This window comes from Oncorhynchus masou, chromosome 18, assembly GCF_036934945.1.
Source record: "Oncorhynchus masou masou isolate Uvic2021 chromosome 18, UVic_Omas_1.1, whole genome shotgun sequence".
Classification (NCBI taxonomy): domain Eukaryota; kingdom Metazoa; phylum Chordata; class Actinopteri; order Salmoniformes; family Salmonidae; genus Oncorhynchus; species Oncorhynchus masou.
In genome coordinates, this window is record NC_088229.1 from 56104562 (window position 1) to 56125896 (window position 21335).

Here is a 21335-nt window from a genome sequence, read left to right on the forward strand (position 1 = left end):
TAATTATTTTCTGAGATGGACCTTCATACTGTTAAACATAGCCTACGTGAACAATACTACCCTTGCTGTGGCAACAGCATCCTCAGTTAATCAGACATTGAACTTGAATCTTCAATTAATTTCATTATCAAAGACTTGAAGACAACAAGGCCACATGTTTATTAAATTAGTGGAGATTCCAGTACATTACAAATAAGCAAAACCAATTCTACCCGGATTTACCCCAATATAAGTGTAAATGAACAAAAATGTAACATAATAGAAAATAATCTTTTTTTTTTACTAACAGAATTGCCAATAGTATGATGCCAAAGCAGTTACAATATTTGATTTGAAGATGTTGCATGATGGGAATATCCCCAAATGGGTACTTCTCAGTTCTTCGTCATACCAGGGGTCCAGACTCCAAATTGTAGCGATCAAATCTATAGAGAAGAAAAACAGTGAGGAACAAGCGATTTGAGTAGGATCATAATTTTTTACATGACATACTTCCATATTTACAACGCATATAAAAAAAAGTGTAATTTGATATTTTTCTCTCTACATTCTAAGACTGGATTTGTTTTTGGGTCAAGTGTAAACACATTTGAGATCAGGCTGACCAACACAGGAGGTGAAAGACAATGTATTTGTGTTGGGACGAGAAACAAAAACTGGGCCCTATACTTTTAACATTGGACTTATGTGACAGAGACAGTGTACATTCATCAACATTTAAGTGTCAATGTGCCAGAGTTAGCAAAAGAGCTTCTTTTTTTGTCCATAGTCCGTTACCGGTTTAGAGTGTGACCGTGGTCAGTGGTCCAGCCCTCTGAGGGCAGCGATGGTGGACACCAGTCTGCGGGGCAGCAGTTTGGCCGTCTGTCTGTACTCCTCTGGCTTGGCCCTCAGCAGGGTCACTATCTGCTGAAGGGTCCTGGAGGGCTGCAGGCCCAAAGCGTCCATAACGTTGCTCAGATAGTCTGTGGGGAGTTGGGAGACAGATGTTGAAGATCAACAAACACTGTGTGGCACTAACACACTGAAAACATAGTATGGACATAATATAGTCAATAATAAGTAATAATATAGTCAGTAATAGGTAATAATATAGTATGTGGCAGGGTCTACAGACAAACAAGGATTACAAAGGGAAAAACCAGCCACATTGCAGACACAGATGTTTTGCTCCCGGACAAGCTAAAAACACCTTCTTCACCCACTTTGAGGATAACACAGTGCCACCGACATGGCCCGCTCCCAAGGACTGTATCGTTGTCCCTGGCCGACGTGAATAACACGTTTAAGCGTGTTAACCCTCGCAAGGCTGCAGGTGGCATCCCTAGCCATGTCCTCATCATGAAGTGATTTGAGAGGCTACAGTCATTAAGGATCATATCACCTCCACCTTACCTAACACCCTAGACCCACTTCAATTTGCATACCACCCCAATAGATCCACAGACGATGCAATCGCCATCACACTGCTCTAGCCCATCTGGACAAGAGGAATATCTATGTAAGACTGCTGTTCATTGACTATAGCTCAGTATTCAACAGCATAGTACCCTCCAAGCTCATCATTAAAGTTGGGGCCCTGGGTCTGAAACCCGCATTATGCAAACAGTTCCTGAACTTCCTGACAGGCAGCCCCCAGGTGGTGAAGGTAGGAAACAACACTTCCACTTCACTGACCTTCAACACGGGCCCCACAAGGGTGGATACTCAGCCCCCTCCTGTACTCCCTGGTCACCCATGACTGTGTGGCAACGCAGGCCTCCAACTCAACCATGAAGTTTGCAGACGACACAACAGTAGTAGGCCTGATTACGAACAATGACGAGACAGCCTAGAGGGAGGAGGTGAGGGCCCTGGAGGAGTGGTGTCAGGAAAATAACCTCTCTCTCAGCGTCAACAAAACGAAGGAGAAGATCGTGGACTTCAAGAAACAGCAGAGGGAGCACACCCCTATCCACATTGATGGGACCGCAGTGGAGAAGGTGAAAAGCTTCAAGTTCCTCGGCGTACACATCACTTGACAATCTGAAATGGTCCACCCACACAGACAGTTCACATCTCCAACTGAAGTTATCATCCAGAAGGCGTCCACATTGTAGCTTCTATCTCAAGGCCATCAAACTTCTGGGTTTCGTGTCCTAATATTTATATATTTCTTAATTCCATTAAACTTTAGATTCATGTGCATTGTTAGATACTACTGCATATTAATAACATAAATGGTATCTGTCAACAGTCTGTGGGATGCAACGACTAACGAGGAACTCTGTTCTGGTACGCTGATTTTTCACCACTGAACATTTACCATGTAGAGTTTCCAATTAAGGGAGGAGGGGGGGGATACTTTTGCAAGTCAAGTTCACATCTCCTACTGAAGTTAATCGAGCGTCAACATTTTAATAGATAACATCTTCTAATTAAGATGTAGAGTACCTGCCAAGCTTAATGATACACTTTATTGATGCTTTGGCAAGTAGGCATTTGACATCGCATACTTGATGATGCTCCATTACTATCAACATCAATGCAGTTACATGTAACTTTTTAATTACAATGTGTAAGTACGTATTGCTTCTTGGTTTACGTTTTTTTTAAATCTGAAAATGTAAAACGAGTGTAGTTTTCCATTTTTTTTAATACTAAATAACCAACTCCAGATGATCATACAGCATCCAAGAAGCAATGACATTCAGTACTTATAACCACGTTGGCTCCATGTACAAAATTGATCTAGAGCTATCTAACAAATATTTCATGAACGATTCATTAAGACTCTAAATACATGGGCCCCAATATCATACACAATGCAGATTGTCCGAGTAGCCATTTGATTACCTGTTCAGGAGTCTTAAGCCTTTTTGTCCTAGACCTGGCACTCCAGTACCACTTGCCATGTGGTAGTAGGAAGAACAGTCTATGACTGGGGTGGTTGGGGTCTTTGACAGCTTTTAGGGCCTTCCTCTGACACCGCCTGGTGTAGAGGTCCTGGATGGCAGGCAGCTTTGCCCCAGTGATGTACTGGGCCGTACGTACTACCCTCTGTAGTGCCTTGCGGTCGGAGGCCGAGCAATTGCCGTATCAGGTAGTGATGCAACATGTCAGGATGCTCTCAATGTTGCAGCTGTAGAACCTTTTGAGGATCTCAAGACCCATGCCAAATCCTTTTTGTTTCCTGAGGGGGAATAGGCTTTGTCGTGACCTCTTCACGACTGTCTTGGTGTGTTTGGACCATTCTAGTTTGTTGTTGCTGTGGACGCCAAGGAACTTAAAGCTCTCAACCTGCTCCACTACAGCCCCGTCGATGAGAATGGGGGCGTGCTCGGTCCTCCTTTTTCTGTTGTCCAAAATCATCTCCTTAGTCTTGGTTACGTTGAGGGACAGGTTGTTATTCTGGCACCACCCGGCCAGGTCTCTGACCTCCTCCCTATAGGCTGTCTCGTCATTGTCGGTGATCAGGCATACCACTGTTGTGTTGTCTGCAAACTTAATGACGGTGTTGGAGTCGTGCCTGGCCATGCAGTCGTGGGTGAACAGGGAGTACAGGAGGGGACTATTGAATGCAACCTTGCACAGCTCACAAAAATAATTGCTGTCCTTTACAAAATAACCCTGTTTATGTAAAAATTACTAAAAACATTGACTGTTTAAAGCAAAACTACCAAAACTATTTCTTATGGTGAACCTGAACAATCTAAATAAAATCTGAATGATTGAAAACCTTAAATCAGCAGTTGGATGTGAGTTGCATCCACTCTGGCAGGCTACACAACTCCGGTAAAACACCATTTTCTACAGCACATTTGGTAACAATGAGCCAGCAAATTACATTGGTTGTCACTCAACTAATAAAGCCTATAATTTGACATTGAGAGAGCCATTTTACAGGCCTCTGAAAGCTGAAAGTGCCCCACAGATGTACAAATATCCTATTAGAACAGGGATAGGCCGACCTCTCGTTGGCACCAGCAGCTGTATCTCCCAGCTGTGCGCACACATTGCTATTTGACAGTCATATGCAGTTAGTCACAAAAGTTCGACAGGCTACTGAACTGAAGGAGAGGACACATCAAGTCAGTCACAACAGATGAGGTATTTTCGGAATAAAACAATACGATTAAAAAAAACATTAGTGAACCGGCAATTTGTAACATTTGAACGTCGGAGCGGTTTGGGCTCCCGCAGAGCGACACACTCGTATCTTCAACATTTGAACTGGGGACCAATGCTTATCGGTGAATCGTTACATCCCTAATATTTTGGGGGTCATTGACAGAGGTACAGTACCGATGTCGGTGGCCAGCTGTTTGGTGGAGTGGGCCGTGAGCTCTGGGATGAGCAGGATGGCGTCACAGTATGTTTGCATGGTCGCCCTGGCAATGGAGCCCAGCCAGTAGTCTGCTGTGTTGTCCAGCTCCGGAAGGTCATCACCTGAGGTTGAAACAACAGACAAACAACATGAGGCATGGCCAGTCACACACAGAAAATGGCAAGGGCAGCTATTGAAATTAGGACAAACGAGAGGGAGACTGGAGGAGAGATGGAGTGTGCAAAGAGAAAAAAAGAAAGAAAGAAGAGACCGGAAGTTTAGGGCAATAGGTAAAGTGGTGGGGGAAGACTGAGAAGAGAGAAGAGGACTGGGTAGATAGAGGAGGACTGGGGAAGAGAGAAAAAAGGTGGAAAACCTGAAGAGATGAAGAGCAAAAGATAAAGGGAGACAGGTACCAGAAGAGCGGGGCAAACATCTAAAAGGAGGGAAGAGTAGAGAGACAGATGGAGGGATAGACCGAATTAAAGAGAGAGGGGGGGCTCACCTTGCTCAGGAGGGAAAGGCAGCTTTCCTGCGTGCAGGGCCAACTCCAGCGCCGGGTCTTCTTGCGTCACAAAGGGCTCCAAGTGGAGTGGCAGAGACATGATGTACTGTCCTATCTTTCAAGGAGAAACCACAGGCAGTAAGCCACCTCAACACAACCTGACGGAACTGGAACATTCATAGTACTATAGTAACACTAACGGTGAACATTTACAGCAGAAAAACCACCACTAAAACATTTTTCCAAAAGACAGCTTGCAAGGACAGGTTATATTACATAATACACATACAATAACACTAGAATCTACGACTTGAATTATATAACCTGTAGATGTTGTGCCCATAGTTAGGCCAGACATACATTGGTGATGTACTCCTGTGGGGACAAGCTGAAGGTAGGCAGGTCTTCAGCATAGCTCTCTCCAAAACCTCCTGCGTCTCGGCTCTGATAACAGCCGTGGTACAAGACGGAACATATGTAAGCATTACATTTACATACAGAAACTAGCTTCACTGACTGCACACACACACACCTCCATTTTGGAGACCAAGCAGAGTTGATGTTTGATCTGCAGGAAGACCGAGTCGAAAGCCAGCTGGTTGGCCTGCTGGTTGAGACGGGTCAGAGCCACTCGGGGCTCAGCCAGAAGACTGGAGTTACCTGTCCCCTTCTCCTACAAAACAACGGCAACTTGAACATGTCAGACCTCACAACAGACCTAACTCCCTGAAAACATAGTGACACTTACGTAATTGCATTACAAGCCTTTATTGAAGCAAAAATGACATAGGTCGTAGATCACAAGACTCTCTGTATTTTCACTCTGATAATAGTTAAAAATGGGACATTTGACCATTTATAGGCTACATTCCCATCCTAGCCAACAACCGACAACTACTGTAACATCACACCCAAGCTAAAAACCTTAAACCCAAAGGAAAGTTAACAGTGCCAAGTCATCATCCCCCCCCCCCCCCGTATGAACATCCATACCTTGAGGGAGTAGAGCAGCCCCATCAGGCTGTTGTACTCTGACATGTTGCCCCTCTGCAGGTAGTTATACTCCTGCCAGGGGTTCCTGCCGCTTGCCTTCCTCTCTGTGGAGCTGGCTTCCTGGATGCCCGCCAGGCTCCTTGGGCTGTACGACTCAGACAGGTACTTCCCCGCCGTGGCCAGGATCCTATAGGATCATAAAGTGTGTTGAGGCCCATGCACTTTGAAATAAAACGTACTTAAATCAAATTGACCTATAGGTCATGGCAAGAGAACGGGGGAAGTATGAAGGGATATAAGTAGGGGAGTCGGGTAACTAGGGAGTAGGGTCTGGGGGTTGATTTGGAACTCGGCTAGAGCGATGACATTGGACTTACTTGTTTGACAGCTGCAGCTCATAGGCTCCACACTGTCTCAGCAACTCCCCACAGGTGGCAATGATCCTGCAATGAAGAGGATACACGGGGTAGCAAAAATAACAGACAGTTCAATTACTCTTTTCATACTACCGGGCCATGACCGGCCGAGCTGTGCTGCATTGGCCTGGTTGAACGTTAGGGGGGAAATTAAAAAAAATGTAGATTTCTGCCTAAATAGACCCAAAAGTTATTATTTTTCATGATATTACCATAAACAATATCTAGTAATGCTGCATAGTTCTAGAAAGGTCTGGAACTGACCTATCTGGTAAAAAAAAAAATGTATACAATTGCTGAGGTGTACTCACTTTTGAGGACACAGGCTCAAGTATATTGTACAAATATTACGAAAATATTTAAAAAACAATATCAGACTTTTGTCCGATTCAACAAAAGTGGGGGAAATAGGGCTTGTAATGACTGAAATGCTTTCTAAATATAGTAACAATCAAATTATAAACAATTTACTATAATATTCAACCTTATAATGAACTGTAAAATAAATATGATCATATTTAGTGACAGTACAAGTTTGGATCCATTTCATATAACTGACGGCCCAGCATGTTCTACCAAGCGTCCTCTTAGCGAAGCAGAAACCGCATTCGAATGTGTACAGACTCGTTACAACTTCAGCTTTGCGCATTAAGACATTTCGTCCCTCTGTGACCAAGAGAAAGTGGTCGTGTTTCAATTCTACAAAATTATTTAGCATTTATTCATTTCGAGAGCTCCCAATCTGGCTCAGAATATCACAGCGAGACGAAACCACAATTGACGGAGTCCCTAGATTGTCCCCTTTAATATGGCATTTATTGTCATGAACCTTGCCCTGGAGGCAGCTCTGCAGAGTGGTCACTAGCTGGCACAGCCAAAAAGTCATAAAATCTGATTTTAGACCTAGCCTTAACCACACTGCTAACCCTAATGCCTCACCCTCACCTTAAATGAAGCCCAAAAATGGTGACTTTGCATCTGGCCCATTTAGCAGAAATAGCTCAATTCTGCCTCCAGAGCAAGATTCACGACAATAAACGTCAATCTGCCTTTAACTGGCAGGCTGGGCACCGTTGCTCAGAGGCAAATTCAATCGATTCTATGTCTAGATAGGGCACAAAATGTGATACGTCACTCCCTACGCAAATCGGGGTGTAAAACCTGACACTTAAAGTCAGCTCTGCTGACAGAGTGGTAGCAGAAATATGGGGCTTTCTAACACACTATATATACAAAAGCATGTGGACACCCCTTCTAATTAGTGGATTTTGCCATTTCAGTCACAGCCGTTGTTGACAAATGTATAAAATCGAGCACACAGCCATGCAATCTCCATAGACAAACATTGACAGTAGAATGGCTTTACTAAAGAGCTCAGTGACTTAACGTGGCACCATCATAGGATGCCACATTTCCAACAAGTCAGTTCGTCAAATTTTTGCCCTGCTAGAGCTGCCCCAGTCAACTGTAAGTGCTGTTATTGTGAAATGGAAACGTCTAGGAGCAATAACAGCCCAACAGGGAAGTGGTAGGCCACACAAGCTCACAGAAAACAGAAAGGGACCGCCAAGTGCTGAAATGCGCGGCTCGCAAAAATAGTCTGTTCTTGGTTGCAACACTCCCTACAGAGGTCCCAGCTGCCTCTAGAAGCAACGTCAGCACCAGAACTGTTCGTCGGGAGCTTCATGAAATGGGTTTCCATGGACGAGCAGCCATACACAAGCCTAAGATCACCATGTGCAATGCCAAGTCGACGGATGAAGTGGTGTAAAGCTCACCGCCATTGGACTCTGGAGCAGTGGAAACGCATTCTCTGGAGTGATGAATCGTGCTTCACCATCTGGCAGTCTGACGGACAAATCTGGGTTTGGAGGATGCCAGGAGAACCATGTTTGCCCGAATGCATAGCGCCAACTGTTACGTTTGGTGGAGTAGCAATAATGGTATGGGCCTGTTTTTCATGGTTTGGGCTAGGCCCTTTAGCTTCAGTGAAGGTAAATCTTAACGCTACAACATACAATGACATTCTAGACTTTGTGGCAACAGTTTGGGGAAGGCCCTTTCCTGTTTCAGCATGACAAATTTTGCACAACGCGAAGTCCATACAGAAATGGTTTGTCGAGATAAGTGAGGAAGAACTTGACTGGCCTGCACAGAGCACTGACCTCAACCCCATCGAACACCTTTGGGATGAATTGAATGAAATGGGAACGTCAATTGCGAGCCAGGCATCAGTGCCCAACCTCACTAATGCTCTTGTGGCTGAATGGAAAGTACCCGCAGCAATGTTCCAACATCTAGTGGAAAGCCTTCCCAGAAGAGTGGAGGCTGTTATAGCAGCAAAGAGGGCACCAAATCCATATTAATTCCCATGATTTTGGAATGAGAGGTTGGACGAGCAGGTGTTCACTTACTTTTGGTCATGTAGTGTACAATAAGACACTGGGCCCTGTGACATTAACAGAGTGCTTTGTACACCAAAATGTCAGTCAGAACCGGTCCAAAACCTCTCAGTCCCCTAAATATGGGACTTAACATCTAATTAACCATGGTTGTTGGAAGCATCCTGAAAATGACAATGTGCAAAGGAAAATATCAGAGCCAGCAGAGTTTGATTTGGGTTCACACAAAACCCACCTGACCGAGTTCTGGAAGGCAGTCCAATCCTCTTGGAACACAGCAGCACTGGGCATGTCCTCCAACCTGCACTTCTTCCTGACTGACTGCAGAGTAGTGGAGAAGTCTGACACATACCTGCAAAAAAATTGGCCAAGACACATATGTGAGAGCAATGGACAAAAGTCAACCAGAATATTCACACAAATATTGAAATCTGCATGTACTGTGTAGTATGTGTATGAACTGTCAGTGTTTCCCCTAGGATTTTTTTCCAGCAGTGGTGTCATAATTAGGGTTGGGGGAGTAGTGGGTGTCCTCTTGGCCGCAGAGACAAAACTGTTATGTTTTAAAGCTAATTTACTACAATTCTACACATTTTACCATGGCTTAAGCCATGTTCTTATGCGACCTGAGTCACTCAAACATAACAAAATCAATTGAGGCCCCATGCAATGACATTTTTGGAATGGCGATTGTTAGTTCTCAAAGATGATCTTATTTAAAAGAAAATATACTGTATAGCTCTATTATCTTTTCTACATGCCGTTTAAGTTTACACTGAAAAGTTTTAACATTCCACCTCCCAAAAAATGAACAATAAAAAAAATAAAAAAAGGTGTATAGTCGTGTATAATTACTTGGCGAAGAGGGCTTTGAGGGCCTTGAGGAGGCCACACAAGGCGAGGCCGTCAGTCAGTTTGACACAGCGGTCAACAGCAGCACCAGCCAGGCCAAACAGCTTCCCCACTGAGTGACTCAGCTCCTCTACACAGTCTATCACCTCACCACGCTCCTGACAGAAGGAGGGGAATAAGGAGAGAGAGAAAGAGGGAGGGACAGAGAAAGAGGAGCGGGAGAGAGTAGAAAAAGTACGATGAAGAGAGAAGGCAAGAGGTACACGGTCAATGGTCACAAGGTCCTTTCCACTTGCCTTCCCCAAAAAATGAAATGAATATTGAATAAGGTTTGGTTTGTGCGTGTGTTTGTGTGTGTGTGGTGGTATCCTAGCAGATAAGAGCATTGGGCCAGTAATCAAAAGGTCGCCGATTCGAATCCCCGAGCAAGGCACTTTACCTTAATTGCTCCTGTAAGTCTCTTAAATGACTAAAATGTAAATGTGCCTCACCAGGGGCACGGCGCTGATCTGAATGAGGAGGTGGGACTCCTCCAGGTCTCCATACTGCAGCTGGTAGGGTTTGTAGGGGTCATACAGGGCACTGACCAGCTCATTCACCTTAAGCAGGTTGTTCTCGCCTGAGAGGTACAACCACAACATAAGTCTACCTTGTGAGCGCTGAGCTCAAGTTAGGATTCAGCGCTATATATATATCAAAACAATTCATTAGCGTCACTATCAAGATTACCATAAACATGTCATGAGCAGATCTTTCAAATACTTCAGTTTCCCTACTATAATTATGTTCCTATGGAATAGTCCCAAAAGTGCAAACTCCAAGCAAAATCAAGGCCACCTTTCAAGTATTTTGACGTGGGGCTGATATCATTACAATCTTATAATCTATACCATCAATCTCACTGCTGACTAACAAGGGACAGAGGATGAAAATAAACTGTTTAGCAAAATCAATAACTTTTAACCTTCAGCATTGACAGACTTGTCGAATAACGTGCAAATGATAGGCCTATAAATAAATAAATAAATACATAGACGCAGTAGCAGGCGAACAGACCCAGGTGAGGCAACATGGCTTGCGCCAGGCTCCTGCCGAAGGTGGCAGCGGTGTGGTGAAGCTCCAGCAGGGTGTCCAGCCGCTGCTCCTGGGGGGCGCGCTCCATGGCCGTGCTCAGACACACAGGGATGGAGGGCACCATGGCCCCCAGGGTCTGGATCAGCAGCACTGTCACCACCTCGTATGGGTTCTTAAACACCTGGTGGTGGAGGGTAGATCGATTCATATACAGTCATATGGGGGCATGGGGTTAGGCTGAATATATATATATATTTTTATTGTACAGTCTATTAGTGTAAGTCATGGTGTGTAAATGTATGGTAGTGTGAGTAAGGATGCCTAGAGCAGGGCTGCATGATATGGCCGGAAAAATAAAATAGCTTTTTTTTATTTGATCAAACATTGTGATATAAATGAAAACACTTGGGTGACCGGTTGGAATCATATAAATATTTATATTAAGAAGCAAAGTGGAAAGCAGCATCATTTGTGTTTGGAACAATCTGTGGACTGCACGACGGGAACTGCATGCAAACTTATAGTGGATCAGTGAGGAGGCAGAGCCGCGCTGCTTTGAGTGACATGGGGCAAGACTTGTGGAAAGCAGACGCAAGAGAAGAGAGATGACAAACAAAGTACATTTTAAAAACTGACGCAGCCGAGTGGCGTTTTAAAATATTGCATACGATATGGATCTCTTGAGATATGGACACTGCAAATGTCAATATTGCAATTTCGATGCGAATTGAATTACTTGGGCAGCCCTAACCGAGAGTATGCGTTGCTGTATGATACAGTGTGGGAAGGATACTTAGTTGTGTGTGTTATGTTACGATGGAGCGCATGTGTTATGGTATGATACAGAGCAGTGGTACTCAAAGTCGGGGTCGAGTGGGAATTGCAGTGTTTAGCCAGTTTTTCACATAATTGGGGTGAATTACAGATCATTGTACGGGACAAAATATAAACTTCTTTGAAAGATAATGAGAAGATAATAAGATACACATTTTATTGAGTAAAACAAAGTATTTATTGGTTATTTTAATTGTGATGAGAAAAGTATAAATCTAAATTTATTTGAAGAATTTCGCCAGAAAGTCTACTGAAAGAAATGGGATCCCACTGAAAAAGTTTGAAAAGCACTAGACTGTGTATGTGTGTGTGTGTGTGTGTGTGTGTGTGAGTATACCTGGCTGCTCCACTGTAGCTGGGAGTGCCAGGTGGAGAGCAGGGTGTCGTAGAACTCAGCCAGCTGCTGATTTAGACTCAGCTCACTCTGAGACAGGTCCTGCCACACACTCACCAGCTGACCCTGGAAACACACACACACAGGAGAATTCAAGTCAACAATTGGAAAACACCTACCTACAAAATAAACCACGTAAGCAATTACGCTAAATTAAAATCAGTGATAAAGTAACACATACCTTATGACACTTGTAGTAGTAGGCAAGAAGCTGTGGCATTCGGTCGATCTCTGTGAAGACTTTCACAAAGAGCTTGGCTTGGTCTGCAGAAGAAAAGAAAACCATAAGCCTCGTCAGAATCAGGTTTCAGAAAGACCGGTCTAAACTAATACGGATTGAGCATTCCATCTCAACCCAATCATAAGTTATTTGCAGACCGTCTCTTACCTATAGACATGGAGTTGAAGGTGGCTACTATCTGGGGGCTGGCCAAGGCCTCCAGCCTGTTCTTCAGAGCCTCCAGGTGCACACATTTCTCAGAGTAGTCTGGTGTGTCCACCAGCATAGCCAGGCTATTCTGCATGGCGGTCAGTTTAGAAGAGATTACAGCCATGTCCTGGGGGAACAAGGTAGTGGCAGAAAGTTCCGGTTAAATGGAAATCGATGTTTGGTCAAGTCAAAAATGAAAATGACTAGAGCTTGTGTGTTCCCGTTAACGAGGGATGTCTTCTGCCTTTGAGAAGTTGGTCACTTGTTATAAGTCGACTCAGTAGAATGACGCTGTCACGATGCAGCGTCGCAGATATTGAGATGAGTGAGATGCAAGACTCTCTCTCACAGTATCTGCGCATGTGCACGAGGTTCACTTCACACTATTCACAGCGTGGTAGCCAGGGCACCAAAACAGCTCTTATATTTGGTCATCCTTAAATCAGTGCAGAGAGATATTACATATTACTGTATACTAAGGGGAGTGGAGCAGGGTTTTAGAGGTGGTTTGACGCCACCTGTGTCTTGAAGGTCTCCTCGATGTCTGCACTGAGCGTGCTCCATTTGTCTGCCTCCTGTAGTGCATCGGAGGCTAGGTGCATCCGAGACTTGACCTGATCGAGCTCCACCAAGACCTGCAACACAGAATCCACACGCCAAAGACTTAGTGCTGTATAACTGACAACACATACAGTTGGAAGTCTGAAGTTTACACACACTAATTTTTCAACCACTCCACAAATTTCTTGTTAACAAACTACAGTTTTGGCATGTCGGTTAGGACATCTACTGTGTGCGTGACAAGTAATTTTTCCAACAATTGTTTACAGACAGATTATTTCACTGTATCACAATTTCAGTGGGTCAGAAGTTTACATACAATAAGTTGATTGTGCCTTTAAACAGCTTGGAAAATTCCAGAAAATAATGTAATGGTTTTAGAAGCTTCTGATAAGCTAATTGACATCATTTGAGTCAATCAGAGGTGTACCTGTATATGTATTTCAAGGCCTACCTTCAAATTCAGTGCCTCTTTGCTTGACATCATGGGAAAAATCAAAAGAAATCAGCCAAGACCTCAGAAAATGAAAAGTCTGGTTCATCCTTGGGAGCAATTTCCAAAAGCCTGAAGGTACCACATTCATCTGTACAAACAATAGTATGCAAGTATAATCACCATGGGACCACGCAGCCATCATACCGCTTAGGAAGGAGACGTGTTCTGTGTCCTAGAGGTGAACGTACTTTGGTGCGTAAAGTACAAATCAATCCCAGAACAACAGCAAAGGACCTTGTGAAGATGCTGGAGGAAACAGGTACAAAAGTATCTATATCCACAGTAAAATAAGTCCTATATCGACATAGAAATGTCCTCTGGTCTGATGATACAAAAATAGAACTGTTTGGCATTAATGACCATCGTTCTGTTTAGAGGAAAAAGGGGGAGGCTTGCAAGCCAAAGAACACCATCCCAACTGTGAAGCAGGGGCGTGGCAGCATCATGTTTTTGGGGTGCTTTGCTGCAGGAGGGACTGTTGCACTACACAAAATAGATGGCATCACGAGGCAGGAAAATTATGTGGATATATTGAAGCAACATCTCAAGACATCAGTCAGGAAGTTAAAGCTTGGTCGCAAATGGGTCTTCCAAACGGACAATGACCCCAAGCATACTTCCAAAGTTGTGGAAAAATGGCTTAAGGACAACCAAGTCAAGGTATTGGAGTGGCCATCAAAAAGCCCTGACCTCAATCCTATCAAAAAGTGTGGGCAGAACTGAAAAAGTGTGTGCGAACAAGGAGGCCTACAAACCTGACTCAGTTACACCAGCTCTGTCAGGAGAAATGGGCCAAAATTCACCCAACTTATTGTGGGAAGCTTGTGGAAGGCTACCCAAAACATTTGACTCAATTTAAACAATTTAAAGGCAATGCTACCAAATGCTAATTGAGTGTATGTAAACTTTTGACCCACTGAAAATGTGATGAAAGAAATAAAAGCTGAAATAAATCATTTGTCTCTACTATTATTCTGACATTTCACATTCTTAAAATAAAGTGGTGACCCTAACTGACCTAAGACAGGGAATTTTTACTAGGATTAAATGTCAGGAATTGTCAAAAACTGAGTTTAAATGCATTTGGCTAAGGTGTATGTAAACTTCCGACTTCAACTGCATTTGCCACACTGGGAGCTTGTTATCCTACTTGAATAGGACAATATCCTGACCATAGTACTATATTGTATTATGCGACTGTGTGTATTTCGACGTATCTACATGTACTGACTGTGCTGCATATTTGCGTGGTGTGTGTGTTTGCTTAGTCGCAAGTCAATTTCGATGAGGTATCCGTCCGATGTGCGTTTATAACGCAAATGGCTCCCATACCTGCATGGACTGAACAGTGTCCTGCTCAAATTTCCTGATGTCCTCTTTGACAAGGACCATCTGCTCCTTCAGGAATGACGCTTCCTGCTTCAGGGCCTCCACGTCCCGCAGCACTCTGGGCATGTTCTGCAGGGCCTGGTTACTGCTCTCTGAACAAGGAGAAATACAATTCAAATATTTCCCATTGTGTACGTCAATGGTCAGATAAGCAGGAGACATCAAATCATGCTTCGTAAACAACAGCTGTAGGCTAACAGTGAAATGCTTACTTACGGGCCCTTCCCAACAATGCAGTGACAGAAAATAGAGAAATAATAGAAAATAATAATCAATACACAATGAGTAACAATAGCTTGGCTTTATACACTGGGTACCAGTACGGAGTCAATGTGCAGGGGTACAAGGTAATCGAGGCAGATATGTACATAACTATGAATAAAGTAACTAGGCAACAGGTTAGACAAACGGCAGCAGCAGCGTATGGCATGAGTCAAAAACGTTTGCGCATATCTCCAGATTACGGCGCGTGTTTACGGAAGACAGAGTTCTGTTCTAATTAGCGATCCAGCATGCACCGAACACCTGTGTGTAATGGAAGAAAGCCACCAGAACGTGTTGTAAATGATCAGCTGCAACGAAGTCTGTTAATACCATGTACAGTAAAAACAGTGTACAGTAAAAACAGTGTACAGTAAGTGTAGAAATATTTTTTGATGTGACATGATATTAAAGGGCTTTATGTTTCTAAACCCGTATCACAATTAAGAATGGACTCTTATTTAAGTTGAATATTTGGCTGTTTTGGCTGCCAGAGCCAATCTTCCTCTGAAAATAACAAGGTCCTTGGACAATTATTGGGTTACTGTAGCCTATGACTCCCGGTTCTTCCAGTTCAGTTAACTGAACCTGGAATACTTATGTTTCTTGATAGTTTCGGGGAACAGGCAGCAATAAAATAGCATGACTTGAGACACAAAATTGACAGTATGTCACAGTTACCCTAGCTTTGGGACAGCATCGGGATATGGTGCGGTTCAGACAAAAGTTGGAATCAGACGTTTATTTGATAGCGAGGGACACGTTTCACTTTGTTTGGTGAATAGTTCCTAGAGATCACAAATACGTTTTTTCGAGGGGGGGGGGGGGGATCGGCTACATTGTGGTATGGTTATTTTTCGTCGCCACCCACCAGATCGTTCACAACTCAGGGAGTCCAACCAATAGTTTCCCGATGTTGTCCCAAAGCTTAGTTACCCTCTATTGCATTGTTGACTTCCTGGATGAACAACTGCAGTTTCATGACCAGCGTTGCCGCGTGTGCATCTGCCTTCCCAGGCACATCCTTCTGCATCTTGAAGGCCCCATTCACCCAGTCCTTCACGTCGAAATCATCGTCCAGAAATTTGGAAAAGTCCATTTTGCCGTTCAACAAACTTCAGGTAGCTAGCGATGAGTGATGTCAAGAAAACCCACAATTCTGGGTGGGGATTAAAACAAGTTGGACAACATTGAAGACAGCTTTGTTTAGCTACCAATAATATTCACTATATTAAAAGTAATACTTACCATTTCACTTCTGAATGTGACATGAACATAGACTGGCCATACAAGGCTAGCTAGCTGCTTCTCTTAATTTGAAACAATCTTAAATTTTCCCAATTACAGGTTTAGAAACGAACAGAAAATATACAGCCCATGAACATGAAATGACCATAATAACTAAATAGAGTTCGAGCAAAATAATTGTCTCCTCCAGAGTTGATTTGAATGGACTAAAACATCTAAAAATAAGAGTTTCTGCTTTGTTGACAGATGACAGCAATATCCTGTTTGCGCTCACTCAATAATCTTCCCCAAGAAACAAATGACTATAAATGGTTCCGTTCCCATAACAATGATCTGTGCTCGAAAATGGGTCAAGATGAGAACATGAAAAATACAATTATTTTAAAGCATCCATGAGGTTAGCTTTCAAGATGAATTATTGTATTTGTATGTTAAATTAGGAAAACGAGTTGTGTTACACTTGAAGTCTCTCTTTGAAACCAAATCCTGCCTCCTGATGGTCAATTTGCAAAACAACTAGTGACAAGTTATATAAAACGTGTGAATACAAACCTATACAGTGGATGTTAAATCTGAAATTGGCAGATTACTGGATTGTCTATATTATTTTACATAAACGCAATTGTTTCAGCTGGATATGGAGCCCAGGGTGAATTAATTACACCGATTGTGTTGCAAAACGTTTGCAACAGAAACTATTTTGCAACGAAAACAAGTTCCTATTGGACAAATGAAGGTATGTCCATTCCCGTTTCGTTCAGTTTGAAGGATTAAAAAAAAAAAACAGAAATATACAAACCAGAGTACATAAACCTAACAGACAGGGGTATTACATATCAAGATTCATTTTCAATTTGTTAAATACTTTTATGGTGTGTATTGCTTTTTTGTTTTTACATTTACAAATCACTTCAAAATAATATTTAAATCCTCTCTTAAATCATGTGAAAAGGGGTTTGTTCTCTGCCCATTTCATTTTATGGATAAAGAATCTTCCATGAAAGATAAACAAATGAACGAAAGGAAAGTTAAATCAGGGTCCTTATCATTTGATTTAAAATAAAACATAATATCAGAATCTCTCATATTAACATTAACTAACCAGGAGTTAAATCTCTTTCCAATTTTCTCTACAATAGGAGAGGATTTTAAGTTGGCCCTTTCTGTGACCATATCTTTTACAGGGATATTACATACTGAGTTTAAGTCACATCTTTTCAACGCAAATAATTCAAATGTCCTAATATTCAGAGACAAACCTGATACATGTAAGAAGGCATTAACACACTCAATAGCTTTCCTGACTTCATTATGATCTTTCAAAAAAAAAATGGTGGTGTCGTCAGCCAATTGTAAACATTTTATCTCTTTGTCTTTTATCTGAATACCCCTAAACTATCCTTATTTATATGAAGTGACATAACTTGTGTGACCAATAAAAATAAGAAAGGAGAAATTGGGCATCCTTGTTTAATTCCACGTCTAATGTCGAATCTCTATGAAGTTCCATGGGATAATTTAACAGAGATGTTACTATTATTGTAAAGTTTTTTAATTACGCTTTGAAGTCTCAAAAATAAAATAGTGTTCAACTGTATCAAATGCCTTGTAAAAGTCTACAAATAAAATAAAGCTATCTTCCATAATGTGCATATTGTAGTCTATCAAGTCCAATACTAGTCGAATATTATTACATATTTGTCTGCCCTTCATAAAACCAGACTGGGTATCATCAATGATTTGGTCAAGACATTTTTTTAAGTCTTTCTGTAAAGACAGATGCAAGTAGCTTTCCATCATTGTTTACTAATGTGATTGGTCTCCAATTTTCTAACATCATAGAATCTTTGTTTGGTTTGGGTATTACAGAAATGAGGCCTTGTGTCATAGAAAAAGGCCTCCTTAAAAACATGAAATATAAATCCAATAATATCATCCTGAGAAAATTTATAGAATTCACTAATAATGCATTCATTCCCTGGAGATTTGTTCTCTTTTAACTTGCTGATACATTTGTTTTATTTCATTGATAGAAATAATTTCATCAGAAGACTTTTGGAAGTCTTTATCTATGAATTTTGCATAGTCTTTGACAGACTCTAGAAAGGCAGATATGTCACTAGTAGGACAGGCATTACTGGTATAAAGGTTACCATAGAATTCTGAAACATATTTTGAAATATCTTTGGGGCTTTCATTTTCTTTGCCATCTATATTAAGCTTATGAGTAGATGTAAATTCAGAATTGTTTCTTTCTAAAAATGTGAAAGTATTTTGTATTTTTTTTCACCTTCCTCCAACCATCTCCTTCTTGATCTTACCAATGTCCCTTTTGCCCTCTCTTCATACATCCAGTCCATTTCTAATTGGAAAGAGAATAACTGACCCTTTCCTTCATCATCAAGGTCCTCCATAGAGATTAGAGAAAGGATTTCCTTAAGTTTATCTTCCCTATTATTTTTTAAATTCCAGCCCCCGTCCCCGCAGGAGGCCTTTTGCCTTTTGGTACGCTGTCATTGTAAATAAGAATGTGTTCTTAACTGGCTTACCTAGTTAATTTATTTTATTTAACCTTTATGTTCTTTACCATTTGGCCATCAGATTTGCCACCAATGCTCCTTATAGGACACATCACTGATACATACTGCAGCCCTCATGCTCCACATACAACACCCGTTCTGCCAGTCACATTCTGTTAAAGGTCCCCAAAGCAAACACATCCCTGGGTCGCTCCTCTTCAGTTCTCTGCAGCTAGCTACTGGAACGATCTTCAAAAACACTCAAAACTGGACAGTTTTGTCTCAATCTCTTCATTCAAAGACTCAATCATGGACACTCTTACTGACAGTTGTGGCTGCTTTGCGTGATGTATTGTGGTCTCTACCTTCTTGCCTTTGTGCTGTCCTCTGTGCCCAATAATGTTTGTGTCATGTTTTGTGCTGCTACTATGTTGTTGTCGTCATGTGGTGTTGCTGCCACGCTGTGTTGTCTTAGGTCTCTATGTAGTGTTGTGGGGTCTCTTGTTGTGATGTGTTTTGTCCCCTATTTTTAATCCCAGCCCCCGTACCTGCAGGAGGCCTTTTGCCTTTCGGTAGGCCATCATTGTAAATAAGAATTTGTTCTTAACCGACATGCCTAGTTAAATAAAAGTCCATTAAAAAAAATGGAGGTACCTCACCAGATGAGGCACCCCTTGGTTATGCAGTTATACTTCAAAGACATCTGTGGAGAACCTTTACCCTGCAACAGTAAAAAGCATCCAACAAAATGGCAGACATTTGGTGTCAATGGAGTCTAAATGTAATTCAAGAACAAATCACACAAGGTTCAGAAACGGTTAATTTATTTGACGTTTTACATTCAAACGAAAATAAAAAATATTCATATATATATTTTCATATGTAAGTATATGTTGCTAGTAAGCAAGGTACAGATTTAAAACGTAACACAAACAACTTCTGTGTGGCATACAGTATATTTACAAGGCGTGCTTTGAATACTATACAGTGTTTCCATAGCTGCACAGGTTTTGTGAATGTGTTTATCTTTGAACTCAAACGAGCCAGAAAGATAAAAGGGGTTTTAAAGAGAGGTCAGGGCATTGGACCAAGTGAAAGGCATGTTCAGTTAAACATTTCCCCTCCCAGCATCAAAAATAAAAAAGACAAGAGCGGTGAAGCAAAGCAAAGCTTACGGAGGAGAGGTCTGCTCAAACTGAACAATCACTAAAACACAAAAGGAAAAATTATAGGAATTGATCAATTCACTAATTCAAATTAACAGTCATGCAAAGCTCTACATTAGGGCAACTTTCTGGGCTGAAAACCTCACACGACAATAAGGCGTATGTTATCAGTAGCGAGTTAGGTTGTTTGCCATAATATTTGACAGTAGCCTAGCCGTGAAGTTTGGTTGCACGGTATATAGTTGACCTTGAAGCCACTACATCAACATTATAGAAGAAAAAAAATCTGTTTCCTCAAGTAAATCAAGTAGTCACCAGATGCCACCACAATCCCTGGTCAACCCTACTCTCACATATCTCTTCCAGTAGTTATTTACAACAAGTGGAACAGCCACTTATTTAAAACACGTACAACATCATAATTAGAAATAGCAATTGTTGTTTGTGGTAACAAAACACTACAGCAGATATTCCAACGGATTCCTATTGGGACAGATTATTATACTGAACCAAACCCCTCTGTTTTGGCATTTCAGTGGATTAAGAAACTGAGAAGCCAAAAACATAATGGAAGATAAATGCTATCCTTAATAAGCCCTCTCGTAACTGCAATGCAGCCCAAAACATATTTAAATTCCCAGGAGAGTGGATATACTTATCACCATATTACATTTACAAACACGTCAAGGCCATGATTGACAGCTGCAAGAATCGTGAAACATATTCACAGAATTAAACAGTGTAAATGAGAAACTGTAGCATATTAAAAAGCTTTCAATGAATCAAAAAACGGTCAACAACAAAAATAACTTTAATTAAGTCAGAGCACTTTCTATTCCGAACGGGGTGCAGTTAGTCCAGGATCACGGTAGAGTTGTAATGTGTATGTTTATCTTCCTGGCAGGGTGGGGTGGTGTGCTCTCTGCAGTCTGATCGCCATTTTCATTTGAGTGAAGTGTGGAAAAGAAACAGAGTCCACAATATTCAGATCTTTCTGGAATCTTTCGCTTCGAACAGCTTCATGCGCTCCTGCACGGTCAGTCCCTCTTTGAGGCTCTGAGAGAAAGAAAATGTGTCAATGAAATTTAAACCAATATATTGTCTGGCTTCAAGGCCAGAACACTATTCATGTTAAGCATTATTCATATAAATAACCACAAGTGTAACTTTTCGGCCTGGCAAGAGCCCAGGATTCACCGTTAGAGAATATGTTATTTAGGGGTGTTATGTCGGTGAATCACAGTAAAGAAACCGGTAGTAGGGTTTAAAGTTAACATCGACTTGGCTGACATGTCATCTAAATGTTGACATTCTGACAGACATTTTAAAAATGGGGACGAGATTACGACCACCCAAGGTGTGTTGGTGAAGTTTGGGATGCTAAATGACACACAGTCATGCAAGTCAGACAAAACACACATACCAGACAAAACACAACACAAACATACACACAAGACAACACAAAACCATACAACACAAAAACAACCAT

The 21335-nt window shown here is 41.9% G+C and overlaps 2 protein-coding genes across 5 annotated transcripts in view; both read right to left on the reverse strand.

Annotated features, from left to right (window-relative positions):
• Positions 1–135: 135 nt before the first annotated feature.
• cog7 (component of oligomeric golgi complex 7) lies at positions 136–16444 on the reverse strand. The gene is made up of 19 exons (XM_064923797.1): positions 16162–16444; positions 15850–16072; positions 14596–14744; positions 12725–12841; positions 12165–12333; positions 11958–12040; positions 11720–11842; positions 10531–10729; positions 9966–10093; positions 9478–9632; positions 8858–8974; positions 6182–6247; positions 5805–5991; positions 5344–5484; positions 5172–5255; positions 4812–4926; positions 4285–4428; positions 778–965; positions 136–425 (listed from the first exon to the last, which is right to left on the reverse strand). The coding sequence occupies exons 2-18, from the start codon at positions 16010–16012 to the stop codon at positions 799–801; spliced, it is 2307 nt and encodes a 768-aa protein (XP_064779869.1). The 5' UTR covers positions 16013–16072; positions 16162–16444; the 3' UTR covers positions 136–425; positions 778–798.
• A 3043-nt stretch (positions 16445–19487) lies between these two features.
• The window catches only part of si:ch73-103b11.2 (centrosome-associated protein CEP250), a 106095-nt gene continuing 104247 nt past the window's right edge, over positions 19488–21335 (reverse strand). For all 4 annotated transcript variants that reach the window (XM_064923798.1, XM_064923800.1, XM_064923801.1 and 1 more), the window contains one exon: positions 19488–20902. In XM_064923798.1, coding sequence (XP_064779870.1) covers positions 20831–20902 — 72 coding nt within the window. In that variant the 3' untranslated portion in view covers positions 19488–20830. The remainder of the gene's footprint in view (positions 20903–21335) is intronic.

Coding starts and splice junctions, on each gene's coding strand:
- cog7 (XM_064923797.1), bottom strand. CDS start 16,012: ATGGACTTTTCCAAATTTCTGGACGATGATTTCGACGTGAAGGACTGG. Junction 14,745..15,849: donor AGTCAACAATGCAATAGAGG/GTAACTAAGCTT, acceptor CTCCTTGTTCAG/AGAGCAGTAACCAGGCCCTG. Junction 12,041..12,164: donor CTTCAACTCCATGTCTATAG/GTAAGAGACGGT, acceptor TTTCTTCTGCAG/ACCAAGCCAAGCTCTTTGTG.